This window comes from Salmo trutta, chromosome 12 (assembly GCF_901001165.1).
Source record: "Salmo trutta chromosome 12, fSalTru1.1, whole genome shotgun sequence".
NCBI classification, from domain to species: Eukaryota; Metazoa; Chordata; class Actinopteri; order Salmoniformes; family Salmonidae; genus Salmo; species Salmo trutta.
Window position 1 is genome coordinate 33,549,140 of NC_042968.1, and position 27,125 is coordinate 33,576,264.

Sequence of the window (27,125 nt, forward strand, 5' to 3'; positions counted from 1 at the left end):
ATTAAAGCCATTTCCCCCTGCCTGCCCCTGAGCCCTGCTCTAATGTGCTACCATTGGCTTAATGAGACGCAGGAGGAGCTGTTGTTGACCTCCAGCAGGGCCTCTGTGATTAGGGGGCCAACAGTGGCCAGACAGGCTCCCTGCGACCTGGGGAAAATGGAGTAGGCATAAAAGGTCCAACGTGTAGTTTTGGGTACGGCTCAGTATATTCTGAATGATTTGCGGTACATTCGATCTTGTATCCAGCCTACTGCTACACTTCCCCTCCGTAAGTTTGGTTTTTGCTTCTTTTTCCTCTATCCCCAGCCCAGCTACCCCCAGTCTCTCCTAGACCCAGTCTCTCCTATCCCCAGCCCAGCTACCCCCAGTCTCTCCTAGACCCAGTCTCTCCTATCCTCAGCCCAGCTACCCCCAGTCTCTCCTAGACCCAGTCTCTCCTATCCTCAGCCCAGCTACCCCCAGTCTCTCCTAGACCCAGTCTCTCCTATCCTCAGCCCAGCTACCCCCAGTCTCTCCTAACCCAGCTACCCACAGTCTCTCCTAACCCAGCTATCCCCAGTCTCTCCTAACCCAGCTACCCACAGTCTCTCCTAACCCAGCTATCCACAGTCTCTCCTAACCCAGCTATCCCCAGTCTCTCCTAACCCAGCTATCCCCAACCCAGCTATCCCCAGTCTCTCCTAACCCAGCTATCCCCAGTCTCTCCTAACCCAGCTATCCCCAGCCCAGCTACCCCCAGTCTCTCCTAACCCAGCTATCCCCAGTCTCTCCTAACCCAGCTATCCCCAGCCCAGCTATCCCCAGTCTCGCCTAACCCAGCTATCCCCAGTCTCGCCTAACCCAGCTATCCCCAGTCTCGCCTAACCCAGCTATCCCCAGTCTCGCCTAACCCAGGTATCCCCAGTCTCGCCTAACCCAGGTATCCCCAGTCTCGCCTAACCCTGCTATCCCCAGTCTCTCCTAACCCAGCTATCCCCAGCCCAGCTACCCCCAGTCTCTCCTAGACCCAGTCTCTCCTATCCTCAGCCCAGCTACCCCCAGTCTCTCCTAACCCAGCTACCCCCAGTCTCTCCTAACCCAGCTATCCCCAGTCTCTCCTAACCCAGCTACCCACAGTCTCTCCTAACCCAGCTACCCACAGTCTCTCCTAACCCAGCTATCCCCAGTCTCTCCTAACCCAGCTATCCCCAGTCTCTCCTAACCCAGCTATCCCCAGTCTCTCCTAACCCAGCTATCCCCAGTCTCTCCTAACCCAGCTATCCCCAGCCCAGCTACCCCCAGTCTCTCCTAACCCAGCTACCCCCAGTCTCTCCTAACCCAGCTACCCCCAGTCTCGCCTAACCCAGCTACCCCCAGTCTCGCCTAACCCAGCTACCCCCAGTCTCGCCTAACCCAGGTATCCCCAGTCTCGCCTAACCCTGCTATCCCCAGTCTCTCCTAACCCAGCTATCCCCAGCCCAGCTACCCCAGTCTCTCCTAGACCCAGCTATCCCCAACCCAGCTACCCCCAGTCTCTCCTAACCCAGCTACCCCCAGTCTCTCCTAACCCAGCTACCCCCAGTCTCTCCTAACCCAGCTACCCCCAGTCTCTCCTAACCCAGCTACCCCCAGTCTCTCCTAACCCAGTTACCCACAGTCTCTCCTAACCCAGCTATCCCCAGTCTCTCCTAACCCAGCTATCCCCAGTCTCTCCTAACCCAGCTATCCCCAGTCTCTCCTAACCCAGCTATCCCCAGTCTCTCCTAACCCAGCTATCCCCAGCCCAGCTATCCCCAGTCTCTCCTAACCCAGCTATCCCCAGCCCAGCTATCCCCAGTCTCGCCTAACCCAGCTATCCCCAGTCTCGCCTAACCCAGCTACCCCCAGTCTCTCCTAGACCCAGTCTCTCCTAGACCGTCTCTCCTAGACCCAGCCCAGCTATCCCCAGTCTCTCCTAACCCAGCTATCCCCAGTCTCTCCTAACCCAGCTATCCCCAGTCTTTCCTAACCCAGCTATCCCCAGCCTCGCCTAACCCAGCTACTCCCAGTCTCTCCTAGACCCAGTCTCTCCTAGCCCCAGCCCAGCTAACCCCAGTCTCTCCTTCCCCTAGTCCCAACTACCCCCAGTGTCCCCTAACCCAGCTATCCCCAGCCTCGCCTAGCCCTAGCCTAGTTTTCCCTTAGCCCTGGTCTAGTTTTCCCCCAACCTTCACCAGCCCTGACTCCCCAAGTCTTCCCCCAGTCTATCCTAGCCCCAGCCCAGCATCCTGCAACCTCCCTAAGTCTCAACCCAGATTCCCCCACCTTTCCCCAGCCTTCCATTGCACCAACTCAGTGTCCCCCAGCCCAGATTCCCCCAAATTCCATCCCATGTTCCCTCAGCCTTCCTTAGCTCCAGGCCAATACCAGCTTCCCCAGGCTGCACTAGCTCCAGGCCAGCACCAGCAACACCAGGCTTTCCTAGCTCCAGCCCAGTGCCAGATTCCCCCAGACTTTCCTAGCTCCAGCCGAGCGACAGACTTCCCCAGGCTTCCCTAGCTCTAGCCAAGTGCCAGACTGCCCCAGGCTTCCCTAGCTCCAGCCAAGTGCCAGCTTCCCCTGGACGTCCCTAGCTCCAGCCCAGCACCAGACTCCCAAAGATTCTCCAGAATTCCCTAGCTCCAACCCAGCGCCAGCTTTCCCCAGATTACCCTAGCTCCAGCCCAGTGCCAGATTTCCCAGGCTTCCATAGCTCCAGCCCAGCGCCAGCTTCCCCCAAACTTCCCTAGTAGAAGGGCTGCTCAGTTGAATGTGAGGGAGATGTGTATCGTTTAATTGGACAGGGCGACTACTGACCGGGAACTCTGCCAAACAGAGCTTTTGGCCTAGATGTGTGTTTACAAACTTGTTACAGATAAGAAAGTGGGAGCGGGAGAAGACGGGGAGAATAAACAGAACGGGGAAAGGTGTGTGTGTGTGTGTGTGTGTGTGTGTGTGTGTGTGTGTGTGTGTGTGTGTGTGTGGCTCAGTTGGTAGAGCATGGCACTTGCAATGCCAGGATTGTGGGTTTGATTCCCGCTGCATTTTTTCCACCCATACAAAATGTATCAATGCAGTACTTTTAGTTGCTTTTGATAAAAGTGTGTGCTAAATGGCATATCATTACATGGGAAGAACCAAATAGACTGAAGGGAGACCTAGGAAAAAACATGGTTCCTAGTCCGGTGCATTGGCATTGCCAGAAATTCATTGGTGGGTGGGCTGCAGAAATGTAGGTGGATTATGAGCTGTCTTGTTTGCCAAATAAACAAATTAGGCACTGGTATGATGCATATACTGTAGCCATAAAGCACAGTGACATACAGTGCACACGGAAAGTATTCAGACTCCTTGACTTTTTCCACATTTTGTTACCTTACAGCCTTATTCTAAAATGGAGGAAATTATTATTTTTCCTCATCAATCCACACACAACACCCCATAAACAGGTTTTTAGATATGTTCTCAAATGTATATAAAAAGCCTTATTTACGTAAGTATCCAGACCCTTTGCTATGAGACTCGAAATTGAGCTCAGGTGCATCCTGTTTCCATTGATCATCTTTGAGTTGTTTCTTCAACTTGATTGGAGTCCACCTGTGGTAAATTGGACATGATTTGGAAAGATACACACCTGTCTATATAAGATCCCACATTTGACAGTGCATGTCAGAGCAAAAACCAAGCCATAAGGTTGAAGGAATTGTCCCTAGAACTCCTAGACAGGATTGTGTCGAGGCACAGATCTGGGGAAGGGTACCAAAAAATGTCTGCTGCATTGAAGGTCCCCAACAACACACTAGCCTCCATCATTCTTAAATGGAAGAAGTTTGGAACCACCAAGACTCTTCCTAGAGCCGGCCAAACTGAGCAATCATGGTAGAAGGGACTTGGTCAGGGAGGTGACTAAGAACCCGGTGGTCACTCTGACAGGGCTCCAGAGTTCCTCTGTCAGCACTCCACCAAATCAGACCGTTATGGTAGAGTGGCCAGACGGAAGCCACTCCTCAGTAAAAGGCACATGACAGTCTGCTTGGAGTTTGGCAAAAGTCACCTAAAAACTCTCAGACCATGAGAAACAAGATACTCCGGTCTGATGAAACCAAGATTGAACTCTTTGGCCTGAATGTCAAGCGTCACGTCTGGCGGAAACCTGGCACCATCCCTACGGTGAAACATGGTGGTGGCAGCATCATGCTGTGGGGAGGTTTTTCAGCAGCAGGGACTGGGAGATTTGTCAGGATCAAGGGAAAGATGAATGGAACAAAGTACAGAGAGATCCTTGATGAAAACCTGCTCTAGAGCACTCAGGACCTCAGACTGGGGCGAAGGTTCAGCTTCCAACAGGACATTGACCCTAAGCACACAGCCAAGACAACGCAGGAATGACTTCAGGACAAGTCTCTGAATGCTCTTGAGTGGTCCAGCCAGTGCCCGGACTTGAACCCGATCGAACATCTCTGGAGAGACCTGAAAAATTGCTGTGCAACGACGCTCCCCATTCAACCTGACAGAGCTTGAGAGGATCTGCAGAGAAGAATGGGAATGTCATATCCAAGAAGACTTGAGTCTGTAATAACTGCCAAAGGTGCTTCAAGAAAGTACTGAGTAAAGGGTCTGAATATTTATGTAAATGTGATATTTCAGTTTAAATGTATTTATTTTTATTAGCAAAACTTGAAGAAAAAAAAATGTAACAAAGTGGAAAAAGTTAAAGGGTCTGAATACTGTCCGAATGCACTGTATGCCTCAATGCAGTCATATTCGTGGTTTATTGGGGGTGTGGCTTTCAGTTAGTTATTTTTGTCAACTGGTCCTGTGAGAGTGTATGTCATCCCAGGTCATGAGTTCTGTTATACTTCATCAAATCTGAGTAACCCAGTGCACTGCTTGCTGTCAATTCTATCTGATGGTGTTTGTATGTTTAGATAAAAAGACAAATAATGTCCTGTTTGGAACACTGGAAATTAAAGGGCATAATTTTGTTTTTTAAATGAATAAATACAAATATTTATTTTTTGCTCAATCTGAGTGTGTGTGGGCCTGGCTTTATTGGCCTGGCTCCCCGGTAGTTGGGTGGGCCCTGTGCCTATACCCCTGGACCGGTTTATATGAGGCTTGAGTGGAGATTGACAGAAAAGGGAAGAAGGGGAGGGTAGAAGTGGAGGAGAGAAAGTGAGGAGAGGAGAGAGTGAGAAGTGGAGAAGAGGATTGAGATCTAACATCAACATACCCTAGTGGTCTCTAATACTGAGACTTGGACAAATGGTATGAGTGTCGCCTCAAATGGAACCCTATTCTAGTTATAGGGCCCATAGTGCACCATTTCTTACCAGAGCCATATGCAGGAAATAAAGTACCATTAGAGACGTACTCATGTGCTGTTTCTCAAATGACAAATCAGACCCACTTGACTTGTGCAACTCTCCTTACAGATGGACTAACAGTAGTTAGTTAGCACTAAACAAATCAGTACCAGGAAGCCTTTATAGAGGGGGGTTTCCAAGGATTTCTGAGGCATTTTTGAGAAAACACACTGAAGCCTTTGATGAGTCAGAGTGACTGTGTGTGTCAGCCAGGGAGAGGATGAAGTACAGATATCCTGTGTGTGTCAGCCAGGGAGAGGATGAAGTACAGATATCCTGTGTGTGTCAGCCAGGGAGAGGATGAAGTACAGATATCCTGTGTGTGTCAGCCAGGGAGAGGATGAAGTACAGATATCCTGTGTGTGTCAGCCAGGGAGAGGATGAAGTACAGATATCCTGTGTGTGTCAGCCAGGGAGAGGATGAAGTACAGATATCCCGTGTGTGTCAGCCAGGGAGAGGATGAAGTACAGATATCCTGTGTGTGTCAGCCAGGGAGAGGATGAAGTACAGATATCCTGGTTGTGTCAGCCAGGGAGAGGATGAAGTACAGATATCCTGTTTGTGTGCGCATGACCGGTGTGCATGTGGGTGTAACGAGTCAAATGAAGTGTGTGTGTGTGTGGTCTCGGGTTATCGTCGGAGCATCCTTGAGGCGAATGCAGACGGGTTAATAAGGACAGACAGGGAGTAGACTGTGGCTGGCAGTGGCTGCTCAAGACATACAGTTGTGCTACCAGTCATACACATTGCAAAGAGAGTATCTCCACACATATCCAGATGGAGCACGGCAGTCATTCAAATAAATAAACATCACTAAAGAACGAAGGGAACTGTACAGCAGAGGAGGCTGGTGGGAGGAGCTTTAGGAGGACGGGCTCATTGTAATGGCTGGAATAGAGTGGTACCAAACACATGTTTACAATGTGTTTGGCTTCATTCTATTGATTATAGGAGGAACGTTTTGACAGACATGGTCCTTTATCAGCAGTATCATGTGTTTAATAAGCAGTCATAGGCTGAATAGTATACCTACCATAAAACAGGCTGAATAGTATACCTACCATTTTAAAACAGGCTGAATAGTATACCTACCATTTTAAAACATAGGCTATGGAACCTAAAGCAATGTCTTGCCCTGTACTGCTTCCATCTCTGCCACTGCGGACAGGTCTTCATTGTCAATACCAATTTGTTCTTAATTGACCTACATGTATAAATGAAGGTTAAATAAGGTAGGTAGCTGGCACACACACACGTTGTTTATTTTGACTGAATTAGCATTTCTAGGGCATTGGGAAAACACACCCATTACACATCCGCATGGGTACACACAAATACACTCAGTTCTTACATTTGAGAACAGTTGTGTGTTACAGTCAGGGGTGGTGGGAGGTGGCTGAACCCTGGTGGTGCTGTGGGAGAGAGAGTTAATGATGATGATGATGGTGGGAGGTGGCTGAACCCTGGTGGTGCTGTGGGAGAGAGAGTAGATGATGATGGTGGGAGGTGGCTGAACCCTGGTGGTGCTGTGGGAGAGAGTTAATGATGATGATGATGATGGTGGGAGGTGGCTGAACCCTGGGGGTGCGGTGGGAGAGAGAGTTAATGATGATGATGATGATGGTGGGAGGTGGCTGAACCCTGGTGGTGCTGTGGGAGAGAGAGTTAATGATGATGATGGTGGGAGGTGGCTGAACCCTGGTGGTGCTGTGGGAGAGAGTTAATGATGATGATGTGTGGGTGCATTCTTGACTTTGGCTCCTGCCCTGCCCCTAGGGGCCCCAGTGGCATGGCAGCTTGTTTGTTGTTATTATCAGTGACCCCTAGAGCCGGGGCTCCTGTGTTAAGTGAGGCCTGAATTGTTAATCTCTCTGTAGGTGATGGCTTTGTTATGGAAGGTTTGGGAATCGCTTCCTTTTAGGTGGTTGTAGAATTTAATGGCTCTTTTCTGGATTTTTATAATTAGCGGGTATCGGCCTAATTCTGCTCTGCATGCATTATTTGGTGTTTTACATTGTACACGGAGGATATTTTTGCATAATTCTGCATGCAGTCTCAATTTGGGGTTTGTCCCATTTTGTGAATTATTGGTTGGTGAGCGGACCCCAGACCTCACAACCATAAAGGGCAATGGGTTCTATAACTGATATTTTAAGTATTTTTAGCCAGATCCTAATTGGTATGTCAAATTTTATGTTCCTTTTGATGGCCTTGTCTCTCAGATCGTTCAGAGCTTTGTGGAAGTTACCTGTGGTGCTGATGTTTAGGCCAAGGTATGTATAGTTTGTGTTCTAGGGCAACAGTGTCTAGATGGAATTTGTATTTGTGGTCCTGGCGACTGGACCTTTTTAGGAACACCATTATTTTGGTCTTACAGAGATTTACTGTCAGGGCCCTGTTCTGTCAGAATCTGTGCAGAAGATCTAGGTGCTGCTGTAGGCCCTTCTTGGTTGGTGAAGCACCAGATCATCAGCAAACAGACATTTGACTTCAGATTCTAGTAGGGTGAGGCCGGGTGCTGCCAACTTTTATTCTAGTGCCCTCGCCAATTCGTTGATATATATGTTGAAGAGGGTGGGGCTTAAGCTGCATCTCTGTCTCACCCCACAGCCCTGTGGGATGAAATGTGTGTTTTTTTGCCTATTTTAACCGTGCACTTGTTGTTTGTGTACATGGATTTTATAATGTTGTCTGTTTTCCCCCCCAACACCACTTTCCATCAATTTGTATAGCACACCTTCATGCCAAATTGAGTCGAAGGCTTTTTTGAAATCAACAAAGCATGAGAAGACTTTGCCTTTGTTTTGGTTTGTTTGTTTGTCAATTAGGGTGTGCAGCGTGAATACGTGGTCTGACGTTTGTTAATTTGGTAAAAAGCCAATTTGATATTTGCTCAGTACATTGTTTACACTGAGGAAATGTATGAGTCTGCTGTTAATGATAATGCAGAGGCTTTTCCCAAGGTTGCTGTTGACGCATGTCCCACGGTAGTTATTGGGGTCAAATTTGTCTCCACTTTTGTGGATTGGGGTTATCAGTCCTTGGTTCCGAATATTGGGGAAGATTCCAGAGCTAAAGATGATGTTAACAATTTAAGTATAGCCGATTTAAATTTGTTGTCTGTATATTTTATCATTGTCAAGGTGTGCGCTACTGGAGAAGTCGGGTGCAAGAGAGCAGAGAGTTGTGAACAGGCGCACACTTTATTTCGGTAGAGGCAATAAACAGACAGACGCCACTGCGTCAAAACCTCCAGCCAAAGGTACAAGTCACAAAAATGATCAAATGTTATGCAATAAACATCCTTCGCGGAAAAACCTCGGAACAACGGGGAAAAACCCAGCCTGGCGCGTACACACGAAACACGTAACAAAAAACAATTTCACACAAAGACATGGGGGGAACAGAGGAATAAATACATGCAGTGTGATTGGGAATGTAAACCAGGTGTGCAGGGAACGGAACAAAACAAAACAAATGGAACAATGAAAAATGGAGCGGCGATGGCTAGAAAGCCGGTGACGTCGAACGCCGTCCGAACAAGGAGAGGAGCCGACTTCGGCGGAGGTCGTGACAATCATTTCATCGAGGATACTATCAACACCACATGCCTTTTTGGGTTGGAGGGTTTTTATTTTGTCCTGTAGCTCATTCAAGGTAATTGGAGAATCCAGTGGGTTCTGGTAGTCTTTAATAGTTGATTCTAAGATTTGTATTTGATCATGTATATGTTTTTGCTCTTTGTTATAGAGCCAAAAAGAATGGAGAAGTGGTTTACCCATACATCTCCATTTGGATAGATAATTCTTCGTGTTGTTGTTTAGTGTTTTCTAATTTTCCCAGAAGTGGTTAGAGTCTATGGATTCTTCAGTTACATTGAGCTGATTTCTGACGTGCTGTTCCTTCTTTTTCCGTAGTCTATTTCTGTATTGTTTTAGTGATTCACCATAGTGAAGGTGTAGACTCAGGTTTTCCGGGTCTCTATGTTTTTGGTTGGACAGGTTTCTCAATTTCTTTCTTTGGTTTTTATATTCTTCATCAAATCATTTGTCATTGTTGTTCATTTTCTTCGGTTTTCTGTTTTGAATTTTTTGGATTAGATAGGGAAGCTGAGAGGTGAAATATACTGTTTACATTTTCTACTGACAAATTTACACCTTCACTATTACAGTGGAACGTTTTGTCCAAGAAGTTGTCTAGAAGGATTGAATTTGTTGTTGCCTAATAGTTTTTTGGTAGGTGTCCACACTACATTCCTTCCATCTATAGCATTTCTTAATATAACTGAGTTCCTTTGGCTTTGATGCCTCATGATTGAGTATTGCTCTGTTCATTTTGCTGTGATCTGATAGGGGTGTCAATGGGCTGAACGCTCTGAGAGACTCTGGGTTGAGGTCAGTGATAAAGTAGTCTACAGTACTACTGCCAGGAGATGAGCTGTAGGTGTACCTACCATAGGAGTCCCCTCGAAGCCTACCATTGACTATGTACATAACCAGCGTGTGACAGATCTGCAGGAGTTGTGACCAGTTTTTGTTGGTTATGTTGTCATAGGGGCATATGGGGGAGGGAATGCTGTCACCTCCAGGCAGGTGTTTGTCCCCGTGTGCTGAGGGTGTCAGGTTCTTGTTCAGTTCTGGCATTTAGGTCGCCACAGACTCTGACCTTCATCTGCCTGCTGGTCTCAGACGTCTGACTCTCTCTCTCTCTCTTTCTCTCTTTCTCTCTTTCTCTCTTTCTCTCTTTTGCTTACTATTTCCTTCTGGCCTGTCATGTCTGCCAACAAGATGGATATCTCCACTACAAATGTACCACTCTACATCTCCAAGGGTGCACTTGGGTTAGTGCCATTCACATATGCACAGCATCAGGAATCTTGCTTAGATATTACAACATATAGCTTGAATTTAATAATTTACCTGATTTCTTCGTCCTTCTGTATCTCTGCCTTTCTCTCTGTCTTGAACTCAGTGAGGATGTCTCTTTCTGTCTTTGTCTTTGTCTCTGTCTCTGTGTGTTTAACTACTGTGAGGATCTCTCTGTCTCTGTTTTTTAACTTCTGTAAGTGAGGATTTGTCAAAGACCATCAAAAATCTCTCTTCTCTCTCTCCCTCCTCCCCACTCTTTCTTTCGCTTTCCCTCTCTCTCACCTCCATATCTCTCACCTACCTCTCCCTCGCTGTCCCCCCTCATTTCTCTCTCTCTCTCTCTGATTTAATCGGGGTTGTTTATCGATGTGATGGTGTGATTGGTATGGAGAAGAGCTGGGTGCGTAACTGACAGAGGTTGTTTATTGTCTCTGTCTCCAGGAGGTTGTCTCTCTGCCAGGCTCTGACCTTCATCTGCCTGCTGGTCTCTGCCGTCTGCCAGTCCTCCCAGCCCAGTGTAAGTTAGTTCTGTCCTCTTCACTCCCTTCTCCAGCACACCTCATTAACACTGATAGACATGTCCACAGCGCCTGCTGAGGGCTGGGTTTCACATCGCTAAAGAAGTTTCTTATTTCTCTCCACAGCCCTGCTGCACAGCCGCGAGAGAGTAACAATTATCCAGTATATGTGTGAACGAACAGAATTTGTCAAATTAAGCACTTAACTGTTCTGCGAGCGTGTGATTTCATGTTGTCAAGATAACACTACTAAATAATGAATATTAACACTTTCGCTAGGAAAGCTTTTGGAAACATTAAACAAGAATGTTTGGATTCACCTCAACACCTACTGACTGGATGCCCACGGTTTTGAGTCAGTTCATGAAAGTCCCCACAATGCTACATTAATGGGACATTTCCAATCATCCCCCTGAAATGGCTGACGTGAAATTAAATTTAACCCATCCTGGCTGGACGCTTTATAAACTCACAGGCCCCATTCAGTAGCCTGCTCCCAGATCTGTTTGTGCGGTCTTGCCAACTCCTATTGGCTTGACAATGACCATAGGAGTTGGCAAGACAGCAGAAACATGTCTGAGAACAGGGCCTGTTAGGAGAACAGTCCAAAATGACTAAAATGTAAAATTAGTCAGATGCTCTAATCTGTGCGAAGAAAGTTTGCGTACCAAATGGCACCCTATTCCCTATATAGTGCACTACTAACCCTAACCCTCTGGGCCCTGGTCAAAAGTAGTGGCCTATATAAGGAATAGGGTGCCTGTTCTCCAGTGTTTCACTGAGGAAAATCCAGGTCATTTAGATAATATAGAAATCAAAGTGCTCCAACTAGTATCAGATGTGATGAGGGGTCCTGCTGGCACGGCTTCTGAGGTTCTGGAAGAAAGGAGCTGATTGGAATGTTTGTGTAGCGTTTAGCCTGCTAATGAAGGCGGGGACGGCGGCATGTTCCTATAGGGCTGGTAGTTACTCTCCATCTCTCTCCCATCTGGGCATGCTCTAATTGCTGCGTTGCCCCTCGCTTCTCCTTCAAGCGGAGCGGCCATCTTTCATCACTGTTTGTCTGGTTGCCAGGGAGAGCCTGAGGGTAAGGAGGCTTTCCTGACACACGTATACACACTCCCCCACACACACCTCCTCCTGACATCCCAAATAGTCCTCTGTCCACCCCCCCCCCCCCCTTAAACAAAGCTGTGTTTTATTAACATGCCTTTCTCTTGGAATTCCATCCAGTCCTTCTGTGCTGTCCCTCCGTCAGAGACGTCAAAGCCAAGTGCCTTCCTCTCTAGTTTCCCTCAGAATGTTGACACACAGACAGGCCGGTTTTAAACGCTGGTCCCACTAAATGTGGCAGCAAACTGAACTTGAGGTTGAATTTACAGCCTTGTTAACACCATCTGTTGGTCCTGGATTCTTTCTTTCCTTCTTTCACTCTTACTCTCTCTCTCTCTCTCTCTCTCTCTCACACTCACACACACACACACACACACACACACACACACACACACACACACACACACTACCCTCAGGTGGCAGAGGCAGTCAACCATTGCCCAGCCATGTCTGTTAACCCTCAGCCAATCACCAGTGTCATTCCTCTGACTGACTGGGCTATAGTGAAAAGGGGAGTGATCAAATGGAGCACTTTACAGGTTTTTGTCCGACTAAGGTAGGCATGTGCCAAACTCTTCAAGTCAACTAAGGTGAAATCATGTCATGGGCGGGATCTGAACCCGGGTCACCCACGGTAGAGACCAAAGTCTCAAATCAAAGTTTATTGGTCGCATATTTTATAGAGGTTGCAGTGAAATGCTTAAGTTACTAGCTCCTAACAATGCAGTATCATGTCAAACAAGTACACAAATAATAAACAAGATATAACAAATAAATAAAAAACACAACAGGAAATCAAGACTATAGAGTATTTTGGTCAGATCATTTAATAAAAAATGATTACTAAATACATTTTAATCCCACTTTGTAACACAACAATATTTGGAAAAATCAAGGGGTATGAATACTTTCTGAAGGCACTGTAGATGTATGTGAATGATGTGTGTAGACTATGGACAGTATCTGAATAGAAAGGTGTGTATAGCAGTGGTTATATAGGATGAGCCATGACTAGAATACACTATATACATGTTCATTAGGTAAAACAGTATGTAAACATTATTAAAGTGACCAGTGTTCAATGACTCTATGTACATAGGGCAGTGATCTCTAAGGTGTGGGGTAGAGTACCCGGTGGTAGCCGGCTAGTGACCGTGTCTGAGGTTCAGGGCAGGGTACTGGGCTGAGTCCGGCTAGTAGTGACTCTCGGTCCCAGATTTGATGGACCCAGTCTCTTGATGCACCTGTACTGTCTCCTCCTTCTAGATGGTAGCGGGGGGAACAGGCCGTGTCTCGGAGGGCTGAGGTCCTTGATCTTCTTGGCCTTCCTGTGACAACGGGTGCTGTAGATGTCCTGGAGGGCAGGCAATGTGCCCCGATGAAGCGTTGGGCTGACTACACCACCCTCTGGAGAGCCCTGCAGTTGCGGGCGATGCGATTGCCGTACCAGGCGGTGATACAGCCCGACAGGATGCTCTCAATGGTGCAAGTTTGTGAGGGTCTTAGGGGCCAAGCCACATTTTTTCAGCCTCCTGATGTTGAAGAGGCGCTGTTGCGCCTTCTTCACCACACTGTCCGTCTGTGTGAAGAGACCATTTCAGGACACCAGTGATGTGCACGCCGAGGAACATGAAACCTTTTACCCTCTCCATCGATGTGGATGGGGGCGTGCTCTCTCTGCTGTCTCCTGTAGTCTACGATCAGCTCCTTTGTTTTGTTGATGTTGAGGGAGAGGTTATTTTCCTGGCACCACTCCACCAGCACTCTCACCTCCTCCCTGTAGGATGTCTCATCATTGTTGGTAATCAGGCCTACCACTGTTGTGTTGTCAGCAAACTTGATGATTGAGTTGGAGACGTGCCTGGCCACACACTCTTGGGTGAACAGGGAGTACACCATTATAGACTTGACATTGATTTTGAAGTCGCAGGCAGGGCCACCTCGTCACCAGACCATGAACCTGTGGCGTGTTGCTACACACAGGTGCTGGGCAAAAATGCACCATGTATAAAGAAAGGCCAGCACTCTGTATAATGCTGCTCCCCTGTGCTTTATCCATCCACCATGTTACACAAACAACTATTCAACTTGTGGAAGTCTTTATTCTCTTACCTTAACTCTTACCAGAGTCTTACCTGAGTCATTCAGATGCATCAAAATTATACACTTGAAAAACAACAATCTACCTTGATAAAGTTGTGAATAGAAATGGTGTGAATTACGTTTTGTATCTGCTTCCTATTCTGTATGAGTAGAACTGTTGATCCACGATGTCCTGTCCATGTACGAATATTCCATCTACAAGGCAAAACTGATCCTAGATCAGCACAGTTCTGTTCTCCTGAATCTTCTCTGGGATTAGTTTATGCGCATGTTCCTACAGCCACAAATCCACAATCTAGTCTAACCGCTAAGTAAACCTAGTGTTAATTTAGGATCCGTCTTCCCTTTTTGAATCTCAATGAATAAGATTACATAGACGGGGGACCTGATCCTAGATCAGCACTCCTACCCTGAGACGTCCATCCATTCTGGCATCCAGGTCAACCTGATTACCTATAAGCCACTCTGAGAGCGTTCAATTCAGAGGTCTTGTGGTTAGACTATCCGCCTTTTTAAATTGATTTTATATTTAACCTTTATTTAACAAGACAAGTCAGTTAAGAACAAATTTTTATTTACAATGACGGCCTACCCCGGCCAAACCCAGACAACGCTGGGCCAATTGTGCGCCACCCTATGGGACTCCCAATCAAAGACAGATGTGACAGCCTGGATTCGAACCAGGGACTTTTGCACTGAGATGCAGTACCTTAGACCACTGCACCACTCGGGAGTCCAAGAAGAGATTGAGATTGGAAGGTTGTGGGTTTGTTTCCTGGTCGAGTCATACCAAAGACTCTAAAAACCAGGGCTCTCTGCTTGGCACTCAACAGTAGGGAGATAGTTTGGCGGTAAGGCCCTGCGACAGACTAGCATAGCATCCTGTCCAAGGGGTGTACATCAAGCTGCCTCACACTACGGAAATAGGAGATGGGCTCCTGTCCTATGGGCTGTTTTGGCTCGGACAAAGATGACTTATTTACTCTGTAGAAGTGAAGGGATTCCTGATTCGCTGTACCTTACCTTCAATCACCTCTCCCGGAATAGATTGAGGGATAAGGGGATAATAAAGGGGATTGGGGGGTGTTTGGAAAGGTCAGAGGTTGTTTTCATTCATCTAGAATGCCGGGCCTTCCTATCTCCAACTTTATCGATGCTAATTTAACTGGCGGTGGTGGTAACCCCAGGTCATCCTGCCATGGACCATATGATGGAGTGTGTAATGTAGTCCTCTAGACTAGTCACTCCTGAACCTTAACAGAGGGAAACCTGACTCTGTCAGTTAGAAAGAGTCAGACTTTGGGGCCGATTTCCAATCCACTCACTTGGCCCTTAGTGACTCCCCCCCATTGACCTGAAAATACCTGATTAGTATAGAAATAATATGGCCTAAACTCCACCCAGGGCTAGGGCTCTCAGAGAGATAGGTGGGGATATAACCATATTGCTTACAGCTATGCACAACAAGGGAACTGATTGATCTGAAACCGGGCCAATAGTAGCCAACCAGGAAGTCAGACAGGGTGAACACACACCTTTGGCACAGGTGTCAACCACGTACGTGCACAGCAATGCTTTCAGTAGAAGTGGATATGTTTGTCGGTTAGTGATACATATTAATGTGTACTATAAGTGAAAGGTTTTGAAGCCCATGCTCTGCTTCCTGGTGAAAGATAAGATGGATCACTGCCAGTTTAAATCCACCTCCAGGGAAACCCTGAAAGGCTTTTGAAAATTAACCTTGTAGTTCTCTCATCATTTTGTTGTTTGGCTGTGTTTACAGTTGTCACATAGGGGTGCAGGTACACGCACACACAGTCTTGAAATAGATTTATGTGATGAAGTTTTTATATACAGCACTAAACAACTGGCTTCCCCAAGGTGATCTTGTTGACAGGTAGCAGGATGTGTACAAACACACACACACACACACACACACACACACACACACACACACACACACTACACCCCTTTCACACATACATGGCATTTACCTCACCTATACCTCGCTTTCACTCTCTCTCTCACTCACTCACTCACTCACTCACTCACTCACTCACTCACTCACTCACTCACTCACTCACTCACTCACTCACTCACTCACACTCTCTCTCTCACACACGCACACAGTGTGATATGTTAAATACTTATCCAGGCATGGTAAGATCTGCTATGCGTCTGCAATGCAGTCAGGCATGAACTCAACCTTTATGAATATGGGCCCAGAGCTCCACAATGGGGAGAGTTGTTTGATTTATTCTGGCAATACATGTTCATGCTCAATCATTTGGAATGAATGTACTGCTTTAATCATAATATGTGAGTGGTAATAACGGAAACTGATTTGACTGTTGTCTAAGTGTATTGTTGAATGACCAAATCAATCAGCCAATCGTTCAATCCAAAGTGACGTATCTTCTAAGGAATCATAATTGGGGCCCTAGAGAATCCATTCTCCAACCAATAAGCTAATGGCCTTGGCCCTTTGGATCAGTTCTGTAGGAATCAATGAATAATCAGTTGATGCAGAGTGCTGTTTAATGTATGTGAACCATTACAAATATATCAATAGATAGAGTCTAGTTTACTTTACGTCAATAAACGATGTTGACCTCTGATCTTCTGTGTCTCAGTCTTCCTGGGTGTCTGCGTGGGGTCCTTCAGAGGGTCGTTCAGCGCGTGCCCGACGACAGCTGCACTACAGGAATGAATGGGCATCGTGGAATGGCTGGTCCGTGTGCTCGCGGTCATGTGGGGGAGGGGCCTCTGTGCGTACACGCACCTGCATCACCAGGTAAGAACCAGGGATGGTCCAATCACAACAGAGACCTGTTTCAAACAGGTTAATCCTCAAAAAATGTAAGTAAATGTCTTTGTATGCTGCTTTCTCTGTATTTGCTGTGGTCTATCTAGTAATAAAACATGAGAACACAATGACTACCACAAACTTTCCAATTGAAGTCAGATTTCTGTAATGGGATGACCAGTGGCCTTATTTAGTGTACCCATAAGTGTACAGTCTTAAACTAAAAGTGCATTATCATAATTTTCACAATTTCACAGTATTATTCCAACCTTATTTTGAGGAAATATAAAACATAGAAAGATCAAGTTTTTAACTGGACAGGGCCTTTAACATTTTGACCACAATGGCCCCAGTCAGATTTACTACTTCTCAAATGAAAACATTTGGCTGGAGGCTCATCCCTGTGTTCAGTAGGCTTACAGTAATCTCTGTTAAAGCAGAAGTAAAATCTCACGGAATTTGGACAACTGCATGTTTAACTTTGGTGTGCATATATATTAGAAATTGTAATTTCCAGCAAAAACCATGTCTCCCCCTGTTGCAAAAGGAAACTCTCAGGCAAAGCCCCCCCTTCCCATCCGATCCGTGTGGGCACAGGTGCAAAGCACTCGAGGCGAATCAGTTTAAGCATCACCTTTTCCCAATCCTGATTCATCCAAATAACCAGTGACAAAAAAAATGAACTAATGCTGCTCGGATCTCACACATCCCATTCAGTCCTGGCAGATTCTCTCGGTCTACACACAGAATCTGCCCACGGGACATCAGGCTAACCGTAATAGCATTTATTTGATTGTTACACCATAGAACCCTCCTTATTTCTAAGTCATTGTCATTTTCATAAATGACTGAACTCTGTCCCAGGAACCCAGTTGGCGGACCATGTTCAGGAGACCCCAGACAATACAAGATCTGCAACACCAAGGTATGTGTCAACACGATGACATCACCACACAGGGAAACCAGTATGCTGTGTTTGCACGTCTATCATGCCAAGACCTACTGGCCCAATACAACATCCAGAATATCATGCAGCCAAGTGAGTGTCAAGCTTGTGTACGGCTCGCAATGGAAAACGGTTTAAAACATTTAGGAAAGGAACATTTAAAGGAGCATTTTGTTTTGGATGAGTCCAGGAAGTCCCTTTAGTCTAATTAGCACGTCCCTGGTCTCATCTGTTGAAGTGAGAACTCCTCTGAGTCCTGCCGTAGGCCTACACGACACGCTGGCAAGACAATGGATAAACACAACAGAATGAGGAGTTGGCTAAGTCACAAACAGATCTGTATCTCTGCGTCGGCCTTGTGTGTATGACAGGAATTTGTAACCTATCAATTTGTCACTTGTTGCTTTTTTTTGGAGTTTGAGATTCCACTACGTGTTACAATCTCGTTGTAACTGTAACTTGTTATGTGCTGTCTACTGCAGACCCCCATTCACGCTTTGCCCCAAGACACAAGGGTTTGATTCCTGGTCCGCCCTAAAGTCACTTTCAACCCTGCATCATCCCTTTCTGCTTTCTCCCTTTCTTCACTGTCTAAGAATAACCAAACCGAAGGAAAAATACATCTGTTCTCCTTAAAAAAATGTGTAATCCGGATCACAACTTTTGAATGATGGATTTCTATACTGAAAGGTCGATGCAGACTTTTGTATTGTTGTCAAACATTTTGAAACGATAAGCTAAGTGTGCTTCAGGGCTGATAACAAAGTTGGTTCAGTGAATGTGAACTGTGCTGTTACTATATTTAACTAAGCAGGTATGCTGTCTGGGCGTGATCAGTTTCACTGAAACATGAACCTGTCACTCCATTGTACTGTACACAAGTTGAGCTCCTGATACTATATGAACAGTACATATGCTTCTATCTGAGTCCCATAAATAGATGGATACAACAGAGTTTTCATCTACACCCTCAGTGAATAGTATATTTTCGTGGTATATAATCTTGAAGATATACCGTCCAAGACGTTGGTTACCTTGGAAGGTATACGGCGAGGATCCTCTGTCAGACGTATGGGTGTGTACATGTGTGTTTAGACAGTGAGTCAGTATTGGGTACAGTATATTAAACATATTAACATAAGGTGTTGAGGCATGCATATGTGAGTGCATAGCACTGGGTAACCAGGTCTCTACTGTATATCTGTCTGCTGTAGGGGTGTGCTGGGGGCTCAGAGGACTTCAGGGAGATGCAGTGTTCTGCCTACAACGACAGACCGCTGGTGACTGGAAACAGTTACAGATGGACCACCTTCCATGGAGGTCGGTGAGGCATGATGCGTGTGTGTGCGCACACTAAATGTGGCATGTGTCCATTGGGAAATCTGCTTGTCGTTTGGCCACATCTGTATTATGAGTTCAGTCCATACTCTCCACTGACCTGTTTCACCCTTTCCCCTCTGCACCCTACCCCCACCACTACTACTCCCCCCCTTCCTACCTCCTTCCCCGTTCTCCTACCTCCTTCCCCCGTTCTCCTACCTCCTTCCCCCGTTCTCCTACCTCCTTCCCCCGTTCTCCTACCTCCTTCCCCCGTTCTCCTACCTCCTTCCCCCGTTCTCCTACCTCCTTCCCCCGTTCTCCTACCTCCTTCCCCCGTTCTCCTACCTCCTTCCCCCGTTCTCCTACCTCCTTCCCCCGTTCTCCTACCTCCTTCCATTCCCATCTGTCCTCCACCTGCTACTAGTTACCTCTTTCCATCCATTAAAATGTACAGTTCTTTTAAACCCTGTACTGCAGTACTACAGCTAGGAGAAAATAGACTAGAATAGCCAGTAACGTGACTCACCCAACTTTCTAGTAACTGTACTGGTTAGTTGTATGTGAGAGGTAATGTCTGTCAGCGAGGAGGTTGTATATATGTGTATGTTTACATTGTCTTGTAATACCACCTCCTAACCTAAGGTTCTAACCCGTGTGAGCTGAGCTGTCTGGCCCAGGGTCACAACTTCTACTACAACTTTGGTCGCGTCCTGGACGGCACTGCCTGCAGTAAAGAGGCTGGAGATGTGTGTGTCAATGGAAAATGCTTGGTGAGTGACAATTTTGTGTGTGTGTGTGTGTGTCCACTATGCAGAGAGGTGGTCTCACTGTGTGTGTGTGTCAGGCAGTACCGGAATCAAAAGCACACACTCTTGCATCCCTTTTCTCTCTGTCTGGACAGTATTGGGACTGTCTCTGTCTGGACAGTATTGGGACTGTCTCTGTCTGGACAGTAGTGGGACTGTGTTGACCATTTCCGCTGGTTCCCTTAGGAGTAGTTTACTCATCCTGTGCTTTAGGACCAGCCCCCCCCCCCCCCCCCCCCACACACACACACACACACACACACACACACACACACACACACACACACACACACACACAAACACAGACTGTTACTCTAGGCCCATACATGCACTGTGTGTGTGTGTGTGTGTGTGTGTGTGTGTGTGTTCAAAGGGTCAAAGCAGAAGGTCAAAGCAGAGGCCCCCAAACTCTAAGTTCTGGCCCTCCGCCACAGAATTCTCAACCTAAGTGGTTCCTGCAGGACAGTGACGAGTGTTCAAGCAGCAGAGAAAGACACACACACACACAAACATGTTGTTGCTCTGTGTATATGGAACAATGCAACAAGGGATGCATGAGGGGCCCTTTCAGGGACGCACGCACACACCTCAGTAATAGGGTTCTCCCATCCCCCCACACACACCTCAGTAATAGGGTTCTCCCATCCCCCCACACACATCAGTAATATGGTTCTCCCATCCCCCCACACACACCTCAGTAATATGGTTCTCCCATCCCCCCACACACACCTCAGTAATAGGGTTCTCCCATCCCCCCACACACACACCTCAGTAATAGGGTTCTCCCATCCCCCCCACACACACCTCAGTAATAGGGTTCTCCCATCCCCCACACACACACACCTCAGTAATAGGGTTCTCTCATCCCCCCCCCACACACACATCAGTAATAGGGTTCTCTCATCCCCCACACACACACACACATCAGTAATAGGGTTCTCTCATCCCCCACACACACACACACCTCAGTAATAGGGTTCTCTCATCCCCCACACACACACACACCTCAGTAATAGGGTTCTCCCATCCCCCCACACACACCTCAGTAATAGGGTTCTCCCATCCCCCCACACACACCTCAGTAATAGGGTTCTCCCATCCCCCCCACACACACCTCAGTAATAGGGTTCTCCCATCCCCCCCACACACACCTCAGTAATAGGGTTCTCCCATCCCCCCCACACACACCTCAGTAATAGGGTTCTCCCATCCCCCCCCCACACACACCTCAGTAATAGGGTTCTCCCATCCCCCCCCCACACACACCTCAGTAATAGGGTTCTCCCATCATCCCCCCCCCCCACACACACCTCAGTAATAGGGTTCTCCCATCCCCCCCCCCCCCCCACACACACCTCAGTAATAGGGTTCTCCCATCCCCCCCCCACACACACACCTCAGTAATAGGGTTCTCCCATCCCCCCCACACACACCTCAGTAATAGGGTTCTCCCATTCCCCCCACACACACACCTCAGTAATAGGGTTCTCCCATCCCCCCACACACACCTCAGTAATAGGGTTCTCCCATCCCCCCCACACACACCTCAGTAATAGGGTTCTCCCATCCCCCCCACACACACCTCAGTAATAGGGTTCTCCCATCCCCCCCCACACACACCTCAGTAATAGGGTTCTCCCATCCCCCCCCACACACACCTCAGTAATAGGGTTCTCCCATCCCCCCCACACACACACCTCAGTAATAGGTTTCTCTTATCCCCCCACACACACACCTCAGTAATAGGGTTCTCCCATCCCCCCACACACACACCTCAGTAATAGGGTTCTCCCATCCCCCCACACACACACTCCAGCAGACGGAGATGATTGGAAATTCAATTCTCTCCCCTGAGGTTGAGGCTTTGGTCATTAGTACATTATGGTCCTCTATCAAATCCCAAAATCAAAACGTCTGTGTGTGTGTGTGTGTGTGTGTGTGTGTGTGTGTGTAGAGAAGTGTAGGAGTGTGACCATTAGCATGTTGGTCTTTATGTCTGTGTGTGTGTTGACGTGTATGAGGGGATTTATTGGTCGTGAGGTCAGCGGTGGTCCTAAACTGTCTGAGGTCCCAGGGGACGTGGTCTAGGACAGGAAGCAGATGCAGAGTCCAGCTGGTCTGCAAGGCAGCGTGACACAGATTGAGTTCAGGCCCACACTACACATAGCTGCCTGGACTAAATATGGTGTGTATGTGTATTCATGTATACAATAAAGAGTGCCTCATGCACTCAGGTAGCTTGTTGTGTTGATTCATATACTGTTGCGTACACAGATTCACTGTGTGTGTGTGTGAGGGGTAGACAATTATGTTTCCCACTTGATTGGTTTTCTCTGCACTGCAGGAGGAACATACAGATTGTAATCTGACTGGGGTGTAGCAAGCAAATGACCCCTTTACACACGCGCACACACACACACACAGACGGAGACACACACTCAAACATACACAAAGGCCCACTTGAATCTGGGGCGGCAGGTAGCCTAGTGGTTAGAGCGTTGGGCCAGTAACCGTTGCTGGATCAAATCCCCAAACTGACAAGATAAAAATCTGTCACTCTGCCCCAAAACAAGGCAGTTAACCCACTGTTTCCCGGTAGGCCGTCATTGTAAATAAGAATTTGTTCTTAACTGACTAGCTGGTTAAATAAAGGTTACATTTAAAATGTAAAAGAATCTTCTCTCTCTGAATGTTTAATATAATTATTATTATAAGAATGATTTCTATTTATATGATGCTTTTCACCAGGCTTCAAAGTGCTTTGTATGGTTGGTATTTCTCCTCTCCTCGTCTCTCTTTTTTCTTCTCTCCTCATCTCTCCTCGTCTCTCCTCGTCTCTCCTCTACACGTCTCTCCTCTCCACGTCTCTCCTCATCTCTCCTCGTCTCTCCTCGTCTCTCCTCTACACGTCTCTCCTCTCCACGTCTCTCCTCATCTCTCCTTGTCTCTCCTCATCTCTCTTTTTTCTTCTCTCCTCTCCACGTCTCTCCTCGTCTCTCCTCTCCACGTCTCCTCTCCACGTCTCCTCTTCATGTCTCTCCTCTTCATGTCTCTCCTCTTCATGTCTCTCCTCTTCTTGTCTCTCCTCTTCATGTCTCTCCTCTCCACATCTCGTCTCTCCTCCATCACTCACCAGCTTCCCTTGTCACCAGTCCCTCTTTGTGCCTCTGTGGTATATCCAAGTAAATACTTTCAAATACTATACAAAATAGGGCAGGTTTGTGTGTACATGCACTTTTCCGGGTGTGTGCATGCATGCGTGAGTGCATATCTGTGTGTGAACCCTCTGTCACAGAAGGTACAGCACTGGCCTCTCTATAGAATGGTTAGAGTTAGCTGGTCATAGTGTGAGACTACTGCTGCCTAACCACATATAGCCCTTAGAGCACAGCAGAAGAACATGCTTCAACAGAGACGGTGTGGAGGGAGAGTGGAACATGCTTCAACAGAGACAGTGTGGAGGGAGAGTGGAACATGCTTCAACAGAGACAGTGTGGAGGGAGAGTGGAACATGCTTCAACAGAGACAGTGTGGAGGGAGAGTGGAACATGCTTCAACAGAGACAGTGTGGAGGGAGAGTGGAACATGCTTCAACAGAGACAGTGTGGAGGGAGAGTGGAACATGCTTCAACAGAGACAGTGTGGAGGGAGAGTGGAACATGCTTCAACAGAGACAGTGTGGAGGGAGAGTGGAACATGCTTCAACAGAGACAGTGTGGAGGGAGAGTGGAACATGCTTCAACAGAGACAGTGTGGAGGGAGAGTGGAACATGCTTCAACAGAGACAGTGTGGAGGGAGAGTGGAACATGCTTTAACAGAGACGGTGTGGAGGGAGAGTGGAACATGCTTTAACAGAGACAGTGTGGAGGGAGAGTGGAACATGCTTTAACAGAGACAGTGTGGAGGGAGAGTGGAACATGCTTTAACAGAGACAGTGTGGAGGGAGAGTGGAACATGCTTTAACAGAGACAGTGGGGATGTTCACCATAGAGCAACATCTGACTACATGGACATAGTTAATTAGTGCTGTGGCCCTTGTCCTTTTATGTAGTGGAAAAAACATCCACATCTTCAACTTACCTCCATCGCTAGGTCACCGTCTTCTAAGAAATGTTGGTGTGGTATTATCTACATGCACTACTTCCTGTTCAGAATTATTCTGAAGCCTTCTGAGTTTTGTGGTGTTGTAGAAAACCTGCACCCCTCAACTAGAATTGCTTTACGATTACTGCAATTCTGCCGTAGGTGGAAGGGCTGTCTGTTTACATGACACACCCCTGACTTCTTATGGGACCTTTAACCCGCCAATCATCACCCCTGAACTTTAGGCCTGGACTGATATATTGGGGGTCAGCCTGCCCAAGCCGGGGTCAGAGGTCAGTCCCACTTTTACAGAGAAAGGAGAAAACAACTAGACTTTTCCATAGGCTCTTTTCTGCCAAAGGATTACTGACTCTGAACTCCCTGACGTGGTGTGAATGTGTCACGATGAAAACCCAGTCATAAAGCTGTGTGTCTGAGGCATAGTAAAAGAGCCTGTCCAGTCTAATCAGGTACCCGGAGTGATCGTCCCTTAAAGGTAGACTCAGCGATATGACATAAATGCAGAAAGTAAACAGCAGAGTGGGTCAATTTCCGCAACAACTAAGAGCGTTGAAGAGCGAGGCACAAATTCTCAGCCATTTTGGTCCCGTGGCTCCCACGTTGTAATAGCGTAAAGCGAACCCGTGTACATACGCAGATGCTGTGTGTGACTGTGTGAGAGGGAAGTCTTGCATCTCGCTCATCTCAATATCTGCGGTGCTGCTTGTGGCATTTCACTGAGTCTACGTTTAACAAGTCCATCAGCAGTTGGTGGTGCTCTGTTTTTCAGGTGGTATCTCGGGGTGCTCTATTTGGTTTTCAACCTAGATTTTTTTTGTTGCTTTGTCTGTTATGTGTGTCTGGTTTTATGTTCATTGTCTCTGTGTTGTCTGAACGTTGCCTCTGTGTTGCCTAAACGTTGCCTGTGTGTTGTCTGTGTTGTGCAGACACCGGGCTGTGACCTGATCCTGGGCTCGGACCAGCAGGAGGATGCCTGTATGGTGTGTGGAGGACAGAACTCCACCTGTCTACACCACAGGAGTGTGTACCAGAATGCACAGGGAGCAGGTACACATTCGCGCGTGCACACTCACACACAACCTCGAAGCATAGACAGAGCAAACAAAATGTCAAAGGCTGACACACTGAATGTACAAAACATTAGAAACTTCCTAATATTTGGTTGCACCCCCCTTTGCCCTCAGAACAGCCTCAATCTGTCGGGGCATGGACTCTACAAGGTGTTGAAAGCATTCCACAGGGATGCTGTCCCATGTTGACTCCAATGTTTCCCATGGTTGTGTCAAGTTGGCTGGATGTCCTTTGGATGGTGGACCATTGATTCACACAGGAAACTGTTGAGCGTGAAAAACCCAGTAGCGGTGCAGTTCTTGACTCAAACCGTTACGCCTGGCACCTACTACCATACCCCGTTCAAAGACACTTCAATCTTTTGTCTTGACCATTCACCCTCTGAATGGCACACACCCTCCATGTCTGAATTGTCTCAAGGCTTAAAACCCCTTCTTTGATCTGTCTCCTCTCCTTCATCTACACTGATTGAAGTGGATTTAACAGGTGGCATCAATAAGGGATCATAGAATTCACTTGGTCAGTGTATGTCATGGAAAGAGCAGGTTCCTAATGTTTTGTACACTCAGTGCATATGTTTAGTCAAAGCTGGATTCATGAAGTTTGGATAAGGGACACTAATGGTACGTGCTGCACTCTAAGAAACAGAATGTTACTCTAGGCCCATAAATGCAGTGTGTGTGTGTGTGTGTGTGTGTGTGTGTGTGTGTGTGTGTTCTGAGGGCCAAAGCAGAGGCCCCCGAACTCTAAGCTCTGGCTCTCCGCCACGGAATTCTCAACCTAAGCGATTCCTGCAGGACAGTGACCGAGTGTTCAAGCAGCAGAGAAAGACGGACACACACGTGCACTCTGTCTCTATCAAAGGCAGACACAGGCACCCAAACAAGAATACACAAGAATAAATCCCCCCTCCCCTCTACACACAGACACGCACATACAGACACACACACATACAAACACACACACAGAGAGGCCAACACCTCTGGCGTGTGATTTGGCACTGCGCTCCATTCTGAAACAGAATCTTCTCTTGAGCTGGCGCCGTGTGTGGGCACAGTGACTGAAGAGAGACTGTACTGCTTCATGATGGTTCAGCTTGAGTGAGGAGACAACATGGAGATAAAGGAGGCTTTGTTTGAGTGCCTGGGCAGCCTAGGAGGGCTTGCTGGGTTTTCTCTCCTCCTGCAGCTGTGTGTCCCAATGAGGCATAACAGATTTGATGCCGCTGGGTGTAGTCATTGCTTCCCACAGGGTCAAAAGCCAAGGGCCCAGAGAACTCATCACGGTCAAGCTATACATACATTTATATTCTAGTCATTTAGCAGACGCTCTTATCCAGCGTGACTTACAGTAGTGACTTCATATTCTAGTCATTTAGCAGACGCTCTTATCCAGAGTGACTTACAGTAGTGACAGTAGTCACTAGTGACAGTAGTCACGTCATACATTTATATTCTAGTCATTTAGCAGACGCTCTTATCCAGAGTGACTTCATACATTTATCTTACCTTTTCTAACTTTATAAGATCTTCTTAAGGGCAGGCACGGCTGGTGTGCAGGTGTTTGTTCCAGCCCAGTACTAACTCACCCGATTCAAATAATCATCACGGTCAGGCTATAACTCTCTAATGTTAACCGGAGGCGGAACAGAACCCTGACTCCAGGTTGATAACTCAAACCCTACAGCTGAACTCTACAGGATAGGCACCTTGGTGGCCAAATTGTGTGAAGATCTTTGTTCCAGCCTAGCACAAACACAAAAATACATCTAGATCAGTTTCATAACTCTACAGCCCTGTGCAGATCTATCACATACATCTAGATCAGTTCATAACTCTACAGCCATGTGGTGTAGAGCTGACGTAAGGAGAGACGAGACAAAACTAGACAGTTGAAGAATGTTGTGTTGTAGAACAGCTGACTTACTCCAGCTCTTCACACAACATGGCAAAATCTTTGCGATTCTACGGAATTCATTCATTTTCAATGGAGAAAGTCTGAACCATAGATGGATGGATATAACCAGTCCTCACCATTGCATCTGCTGCATTAGGCGGTGGTGTTTTGATGAAAGTTTGCATGAGTTGGATTTGTCCTACTTTTGC

The 27,125-nt window shown here is 47.1% G+C and overlaps 1 protein-coding gene across 3 annotated transcripts in view; it reads left to right on the forward strand.

Moving 5' to 3' along the window:
- adamtsl5 (ADAMTS like 5) overlaps positions 1-27,125 on the forward strand; it is a 60,629-nt gene that overhangs the window by 16,466 nt on the left and 17,038 nt on the right. For 2 of the 3 annotated variants that reach the window (XM_029768046.1, XM_029768048.1), the window contains exons 2-8: positions 10,152-10,204; positions 10,674-10,749; positions 16,600-16,760; positions 17,637-17,697; positions 18,933-19,038; positions 19,681-19,808; positions 24,876-24,996. In XM_029768046.1, the coding sequence (XP_029623906.1) occupies positions 10,152-10,204; positions 10,674-10,749; positions 16,600-16,760; positions 17,637-17,697; positions 18,933-19,038; positions 19,681-19,808; positions 24,876-24,996 (706 nt within the window). The remainder of the gene's footprint in view (positions 1-10,151; positions 10,205-10,673; positions 10,750-16,599; positions 16,761-17,636; positions 17,698-18,932; positions 19,039-19,680; positions 19,809-24,875; positions 24,997-27,125) is intronic. The other variant, XM_029768047.1, reaches the window with a different exon arrangement.